Source organism: Nicotiana tomentosiformis, chromosome 2 (assembly GCF_000390325.3).
Source record: "Nicotiana tomentosiformis chromosome 2, ASM39032v3, whole genome shotgun sequence".
Classification (NCBI taxonomy): Eukaryota; Viridiplantae; Streptophyta; class Magnoliopsida; order Solanales; family Solanaceae; genus Nicotiana; species Nicotiana tomentosiformis.
The window spans coordinates 20511465-20520242 of NC_090813.1; the positions used below are offsets into that span (position 1 = coordinate 20511465).

Sequence of the window (8778 nt, forward strand, 5' to 3'; positions counted from 1 at the left end):
CGAAAATAATGTTTTGCCCTGCCCCGCCCCATTTAGATCTTCCCCTGCCCTGCACTATTAATGTATTACTAATACATTGGGACAAAAAGAAGATAAACAATCAAGAAACCAGAGCAGGAGAATGACCTGAAAACTAGTTGAGGAGAATGGTTGAGAACTTGGAATAAGTTGAAACTTTGGCTTCAATATTTACATCATTGTCCAAGAGTCACTTAAATATTTATACTTTTTGTTTTCAGCTTATAGACATGTGATAAAGAAAAAGACATACAGGACTACACTGCACACTTAGCAAGTCAGCATTAGGAAATAAGTACATATGCATAATCTTAATAGTTACATCTTACAGTATATTAAGGAAATTTCCACTTGAAGGGAATAGGGGGGATGAGAGATATTGCCATTTCTAGAGAAATTTACAGGGTGAATAACAAAAAAGAACACCCTTTCCCCACAACAAAAATAAGAATTTCAGGCTAGCTTGTTCATCTTGCAATTTCTTGTGCTTGGGGATAGCCAAGCTGCTCCATCTCCCAGCTCAACTTAGACGCAACTCTTTCATGGCAAGGAACATAATCCTGCGATCGCAAAGAAAATATGTACTTCTAACTATAGATTGCCATTTTTAACAGTACCTTAATGAAGAATAAGAATGACTTTACAAGACAAATATTGTTAAACGATGATTGCGTCTAGACTAATTTGGCAAGGATTATCCTTATTCCCTTTTACCAGAAGGGATCAGTGTTCTTTACAGGCTGCAGGTCAAGCAAATATACGACGAAAAGACTATTTTCTAGTATTTTTAAAGCTCTTCTCATGTAGCTTGAAAGTCTATTTAGTTTAAGGTTCAAAAGGTTTCTAAGCAGGTAAAGGGAGGAAGTTGGTTTCTTGATCAAAACATTGTATTTGCCTCTTCTAAGAGTTTTACCTCCAATTTCTTGACTAGCTCTTTTGGTGTTGGTGCTGATACAATGATGTGGCGGGCATTTGGACAGATGAAACCTTCCTCAACAGCTTTGTCAATAAATGACAATAATGAATTGTAATATCCATCCACATTCAGCAATCCTACCTGCAAAATGTATGTTTTTTTCGGTTCTCAATTGTGAATGTTGAAATTAAAAACTGATGATCTTAAAGTTATAATAACAATTAAAGATTATACCGGCTTATCGTGGATACCAAGTTGTGCCCAGGTTATCACTTCAAGTAGCTCCTCAAGAGTTCCATAACCACCTGGAATGTGAAGCAGATAATACCGTTAATGCTTCTTCTAGAACCATCTAATGTTGTGCTTAGCTACTGAGAAATTAATGATTAATGAACCATAATGTCCTACTTTAGGTTGATCAACTTAGTCAAATGTTAAAAAGCAAAGTGGGAAAATTGAAACATAAAATCAAGAACAACAGAAGAATGATACAGGGCATGATTCTCATAAATACAATAATATTCTGCTAAAATGTCTAGACAAGGTGTTTAATTCAATAATAGTTTTATTTTGTTCTGTTTGCAATAGTTTTATTTTATTGCTACTGCTTCGTTCCATCTATTTTTCTGGTTATCTGTTCTCTCACTATCGTTCGCTTCGGTTTTCTCAGTGTCTTGCTATTGTTATTGCTTGCTGCTACTGTTTTGTTTTATCTTTCCTCAGTCGAGAGTCTATCGGAAACTATCTCTCTATCTTCTCGGGTAGGGATAAGGTCTGCATACACACTACCTTCCACATACCCCACTTATTGGTTCACATTGGCTTTGTTGTTGTTGGAAGTTTTGTGACTATATAGTTAAGATGCAACCAAAAGGAATATTTAATATGAGCAGTTTGAATTGTAGAGAACCTTGTTAGGTCTAGCAGCCAGTTGGTATTACCAATTTAGTGAAAGTGTGGCAGTTTATTTTTTCCCTTTTTCTATCATCCCAAGTGACTGTAGCACATTAAAGGAAAAGAATAAATCACAGAAGTAGGTTCTTTCACAGTGAACAACTCCAATTTCAGTGCAAGATGTTGATAGGTCAACAACTACGGTTTGTACTGTTGCTCCTTAATCATGACACTGGGGAAATTGTGAAAACTTCAAGGACCACAGAGCTTGTGAAATAGTAACTGATTATTTAAGCTTCACAACAAAAGCAACCACTAACATGAGTTGCTCGGAACCACCAAAATGTAGCCAGGTGAGTTAGATCGGATCATCTAAAAATAATGCATTTTTGAATGATTTGACACGATTGTGGCAACACTTTTGAAGGATCCGAACAAAACTAACCCCTCACATTCTTTCCTTTTCTTTTTCCTTCTCGCTAAACGACTATTAATACTCCATAATTAGGTACCACTCTTTTGTAACATGGGTTCAAATTTTGTGCAGATATATATCTTTAAGAATATTTTCGACTAGGTTAGACTGTATTCATCATACCCCTCTGGGAGCGGCCCTTTCCTGGACCTTGCATGAACATGGGATGCCTTGTGCGCCGGACTACACTTTTAATATTTTCGACTAGATATTAATAATTTTTAGCATAGTTAATTCTTTATGGAAATCCCTTCTTTTGGGACTTGTATCAAGGAGTAAGAATGCTATGCAAATCCTGCAAAATTCTATTATTGTTGTCCTTTAAAGGAGAACTTACTTATGCATAGTTTCTTTAACGAGGACAGAAGAGGAATACTAAGCCAAAAAGATAACTATCTGAACTATCGGAAGAATAAAGAATAGGAGGCATATAATGAATCTATTGCCCAAAATAGCAAATATTAAAGCACTGATTTTCTTTTTTCATTTGCGTGTAAAGGTTAAACTTTGACTAGAGACCTTATACCAACCTGGTAAGGCAATAAAAGCATCAGAATGCTTAGCCATTTCTGCTTTCCTTTGATGCATATCTGCAACTGCCTTCACTTCTCCTACTGTTTCACCAGTTAACTGTGAAAAAGTCAGTACCATATATTAAAAACAAAAAACCCTTTTTTTTTTTTGAAAAATCAGATAATGTGGTAGAAATAAAGATAAAAAAATGAAAGAGAGAAGCTTTACTTGTAGTGTAGTGAATTTTGTGCAGTAAAGCAATGATGAGTATTTCAGAGAAAAAGAAAACTTAATCCCAAAAAGGACTTTAGAGTCAGCAGTTGCAGAAGAAAGCAGCCTTGGCCTTAATACACCACCAGTTCAAGATATATACATACATATCAGTTGCAGAAACAGCCAAGAAAGAAAACACAAGAGCTATTACTGATCTCTGAAACAGAGTGAATAAAGCTTTGTATAAAGAAGGAAAAGTCAGGAAAACCATTTAGAACCTAAAAATACATAATACTAGAGAAAAGCCAGATGTCAAAGTACTATTGTATATGGATAAGGCAATCAAAGACAAGAAAACACAAACAGTGTCTTCAGTACCCAAACAATTAACATCATATAACTTTGTAAATACTGTCTTTTGCTGCATCAACTGAAGGAAATAAACTCAAAGTATCAGCTCTTAAACAATGGAATAATTATTGTTATAAAAACATTAATTTTCTTGATCATAGCAGACATACCTCTCTAGGCATGAGTGTCTTGGGAATGACTCTGCAGGCAGACAATAATATGACAAAAATTAATTATTATTTTTTTTAAAAAAAAGGGTCGCCCGATGCACAAAGCTTTCGCTATGCACGGGTCCAGAGAATGGCCGGACCACAAAGGTCTATTATACACAGCCGTATCCTCCATTTCTGCAAAAGGTTGTTTACACTGCTCGAACCCGTGACCTCCTGGTCACACGGTAACAACTTTACCAATTACACCAAGGCTCCCTTCAAATTGATTAAAAAACCTAACTCTACTAATTAACACAAGAGACATCCTTGTTTATTCAACATGCTAGCAAGTGATAGAATTCTATTAAATATAGGGTGTTTGGTACGAACGAAAATGTTTTCCATGGAAATTATTTTCTTAGAAAATGTTTTCATGGAAAATGAGTGGCTTTATCACTTATTTTTGCTTGTTTGGTTTGTGAGTAAAAAAACATTTCCGAAAAATATTTCTAGTGTTTGGTTAGAGAGTAGAAAATATTTTTTTATGCTACTCCCCTCACCCCCTTTCCCCAAGTTTCCATGTTTCTTTGCCCCCACCCTCTCTCCCCAAATACTCAACCTTTTCAGGACTCTATTTTCTTCAACAATTTAATTATTCTTCTAAAAATTCAAACAAATACTCCATAGCTATAAAGAAAATATACTTTTTTTGGTTGAAAAAGAAAATACTCTTTCTACAACATGAAAATAAAGTAATCATTTTATTGAAATAAAAGAAAATATTTTTTCTATATCATGAAAAGAAAATACTCATTTTGTTAAAATGAAAAAAAAATAAAATTCTATGTCATGGAAAAAAAATATTTTTTTTGTTGAAATGAAAGATAGAACTATTAATAACATTTTTATTTAGGGTGGGATGGGGTGGGGTGGGTTAGGTGGGGGTGTGGGTGGGTTGATGGGGAAGGCTGAAAAAGGGGTAAAAAAAAAATTTCAAAAATGAGTTAACAAAGAAAATATTTTCCTTCGTACCAAACACACCCATAACCTAACTCTAATATTAGAGTTTTGAGGGACAACTAAGATATGATTAGCATATAAATAAATTTTTCTCACCCAATAACATGGCGACCACCGTCATGAACGGCTTGTGAAACCAAACCCATTAGGCCTATGCTCCCTCCTCCGTATACTAAATCAATATTCCTTGAGACCTTTCATTAGACAATATCAAGATTCAGAAAATCACAGGATTGACAAATTAAAGTTAAGTAATTTCACTTAAAGTCAAAAAGCATAATCACATTGTTTAGTGATTGTGAAAAAGGTAAAAATGGATTATACCATTGTTAATCAAACAAATGTACTTTTTAGTGCATATGTTTCATCTGCTCTTATATGTTATGAAGAAAATAAGAGAGCATAAATGCAAAGATTGTACAATTTAGAGAATAAGAGAGAAAAGGGCCCCCAAAGAAATAGGAGAATGAGATAAAAAAAACCTGTAGATGAAAGTAACTGGAAGTATAGATTTTATAAAAGCTAGCACTAGAAGCTGAAAACCTTGTTATATTTCCCATGTGCAAAACTCAAAGCAACTTGCAGAAAAGAATGAATCTTGACATGAGTGGTATGCTAAACACACACACACACACACACACACACACACAACTCAAAGCAATTTGCAGAAAAGAATGAATCTTGACATGAGTGGTATGCTAAACACACACACACACACACACAACTCAAAGCAACTTGCAGAAAAGAATGAAACTTGACATGAGTGGTTGTCAACACACACACACACAAAAGAAACAGAAATGCTTTGTATTTTAGAGAAATACAAGAACTGCATGTAAGTCCTCTGCTTAAAGAACAGCATATTGCAGAAAAATTAGAGAAAATAGAGCAAAAGGGGAACAATCAACCCAAAATTCCAATCAAAAAACTTGACATTTACTTTAAATTAAGACCCCATCATCATGGAAAACACAGGGACCTAAAAAAGAAACCATCTTTATGCAGAAACCAGAATGAGATAAAAGCAAAAGGGTTAAAGTTAAAACCAAGAAAAAGAAAAAGAAAAAGGTCTATACCAATTCTTTGCCAAGCTGAATGGCAGCATCTTGATAGCTACTTTTCTTGCCTTGACTACTCCCACAAAACACACAAATCCTCTTGAATTTTGATACCTTAACAACATCACTCTCCCTCTCCATATTTTTTGTGTTTTGCCCCTTTTCTTATAACACTGTTCCCTTTATGTTATAGAAAGAAACCTCAGAATATTGCTAATGCTATTATTCTCTTTGCATATGCTGAGAGAACAAGCAATATATAGAGAGAGAAGCCAACTAAAGACTGGGGATTTATAGATACTGCCTCAGTTCCAATTTACGTGAATCTATTTGACTGGGCATGAAGTTTAAGAAAAAATGAAGATTTTTGAAAATTGTGGTTATAAACAATTGACAAAGGGGCCCGGAGTATTTGTGTGGTTATAAAAGCTTCTCATTAAGAATAGAATTGTAAGTTTAAGCAAAATTGTTTCCAAATTTAAAAAAAATTATTCGGACTAAAAAAAAAATAGGTTCACATACACTAAATCGGAGGCGTATCTGTTTTGTATCCTTACATATACGACCATACGGGTACCACAGAAGGAAATTGCCTAGACCTTTTTGGCTTTTTAGCTTTGACACCCTATTGGCCACACCAAAATGGTTCTATGTATAAGCCGCATTCCACGTCACCCAACACTTAACTCACTTGTTTTATACTCGGTCTCGCACGGGACCATTTATTTTTAATGATACACGTGTTTTTGCGCATCTTAACTATTTTATCAGTATGTTTCGAATATCTGCTTAACAAAACTTATCGTTTGGATGGTTGTTGTATGGGTGAACTTGGTCCATAACCGATAGTGGAATGATAAAGTGACACGTAGAATCAAAGACAGATAAAAAATGAGTTAATAAATAACTGGCACCGGATACAAAGTATGTAACTGGTACAGGATGAATCCCGAAGGAAGCATAGTCGATAATAGAAATTCAAAAGTTTGACATCGGAAGACATTCAATGAGCAGCCGTTACAGAGAATATTTGCATTCAAAGCCAGCCGTTATGCACCTATCAATGACGCATTTATTCTAATTCAAGAAGAAACTTGATTTGAAGATCTTATTTCCCTCAACATGGCTATAAATAGGAGGGTTAACAATCATTGTAGGACAAAAAAATATTCTGCACACAAAGCTGTACTTCACTATTTTACGCTCGATCTAATAGTTTTATCATTGCTTTCATTTCTGCTCTCGGAAAGACCGAGTACAGAGCCAGGCTCGTTATCTTCTTTATTTTCAGTCGTTAATCTTATTTTTTGCTCTATTTCTTTATCATTTTTTTTATCAAATCAGTTCGCTTGTCTATAAATCACGCTATAAATTCAACTGTACCATTTTACGGGTAAACAATTGTTATGCATCGTTTCATAATATATCGTATTGTATTGTATTGTATTGTATTGTATTGTACTGTATTATTTTGACGTATACAATATTTGGATAGATTGTATTGTTTGCCGTCATTTCATAATGTCATGCACCAATAATATGAAGAATAAACTTGCAATATTACAAAGAAAAAGTAAGGTACGAGGTAGAATTATTATATAAAAAGGTAGGGTAAAGGATAAAATAAGATTATTTAATAATAAAGAAGCAAGATGAGAGAATAAAATAAGGTAACGACGCCATTATACCAAATCGATCGTTACATAAAATGACACTTTTCGTTGTTATGTAATAATGGAGTTGACGATGCGATACAATAAAATTTAAGTAACAATCAAAACAAATATTATATTTAAATTAATAGTACGATATAATATAATAGGTAAAAACCATCCAAACAGGTTGTTAGACAAATAAAAAAGTTACCTAACATTTTACTTTTTTGGAATTTGAAATTAAAACCTCATAGTTCAGAATGAGATTAAAACCTTAGGTGCTAGCACGAGTGGACCATTGCATTTCTTCTACTAGTATAATTTTCTTTGGCATTTAGTCTTCAGAATTGTAATAAAAATCTCTTCACATATGAAAAAGAAAAGACTGAGTTTTTAAAGTTTGTAATTTGATTTTCTCTAAATTTAAATGAAACCGGTTAGATTTCAGGTAAAATTAAATTATAATATGGTAAATTGTGTGACCATCTCATTCTCATCTCATGGGCATTTTTATTTTTCTAGATATGTCTTTTAACTTGCAAGATTGATTTTTCTCTTAAATCAAACAATAATTTTTTTTAAGCGAGTCAAATTAAACTTCGAACCAAAGATCATTTTATATATAATTATAAAATTTTCAGAAGATGAACATGTGATCTTTTGTCCATTCGGATAACCTGTAAGGGGAGTTGCATGGCGTAGAGTGAAGATTTGGGGGAGTAGAAAAAAATTTCTTAAAAGGTATTCCAAAGGTATAACCTAGGCAACAGAAAAGGAACCCCAATATTATAACTACAGTATCGACCGAGTTAGAATAACCAACAATGTCGTATCGAATTTTATGACTACTTAGCTTTATATAAAAGTATTTATGAGAGAAATAGAAAGAGTAGAACTTCTGATTTATGTCAATCTTGAATATTCTCATAAGTCTTATCACAACCGCTATGTACAGTTTTCCTTAAATGTGGTTGACCACAGTCAACATGTACAATCTTACTAAAAGCATAAATAATTAGAGAATATTGTAACCCTACCAAGAGAAACATTGGTATATATTGTAAAGAAATATTGCATAAGTATATTACTACTACACACATGAGTATTTTGCAGAATTTTTTTCCATCTCATAAGAACTTAATAGAACCATATAATGCAAAAATATAACTGGAGACGAGAACTAATTTTTTTATTAAGGGCTGAAGCCGAGAACTAATTATATTTGGGCAAAGACCATTTTTAGTCCGCGGCCAAAATTATTTATATCCAATAATCACAAAAATGTATAAAATTTATATACAACATACATAAATATGTGTATATATATATATATATATATATATATATATATATATATATATATATATATCGTCCTTTCTTCCCACAGCAATGAAGATAAAGAAACATTAAAGTTTAATAACATATTAAGAGAGGAAAGAGATACAAAGAACTATCAAAATATAAAAATATATGTAGGTCTATTTATGGAAAAATGATGTTTAAACCTGTTAGT

The 8778-nt window shown here is 33.1% G+C and overlaps 1 protein-coding gene across 1 annotated transcript; it reads right to left on the reverse strand.

Annotated features, from left to right (window-relative positions):
- Positions 1 to 302: 302 nt before the first annotated feature.
- LOC104103970 (cytokinin riboside 5'-monophosphate phosphoribohydrolase LOG3-like) lies at positions 303 to 6198 on the reverse strand. Its single transcript, XM_009611939.4, has 7 exons — positions 5629 to 6198; positions 4649 to 4746; positions 3551 to 3581; positions 2834 to 2933; positions 1169 to 1239; positions 932 to 1075; positions 303 to 578 (listed from the first exon to the last, which is right to left on the reverse strand). The coding sequence occupies exons 1-7, from the start codon at positions 5749 to 5751 to the stop codon at positions 486 to 488; spliced, it is 660 nt and encodes a 219-aa protein (XP_009610234.1). The 5' UTR covers positions 5752 to 6198; the 3' UTR covers positions 303 to 485.
- Between the last annotated feature and the right edge of the window lie 2580 nt (positions 6199 to 8778).

Coding starts and splice junctions, on each gene's coding strand:
- LOC104103970 (XM_009611939.4), bottom strand. CDS start 5,751: ATGGAGAGGGAGAGTGATGTTGTTAAGGTATCAAAATTCAAGAGGATT. Junction 4,747..5,628: donor TTCAGCTTGGCAAAGAATTG/GTATAGACCTTT, acceptor GTCTAATGAAAG/GTCTCAAGGAATATTGATTT. Junction 3,582..4,648: donor GGTGGTCGCCATGTTATTGG/GTGAGAAAAATT, acceptor GTCTGCCTGCAG/AGTCATTCCCAAGACACTCA.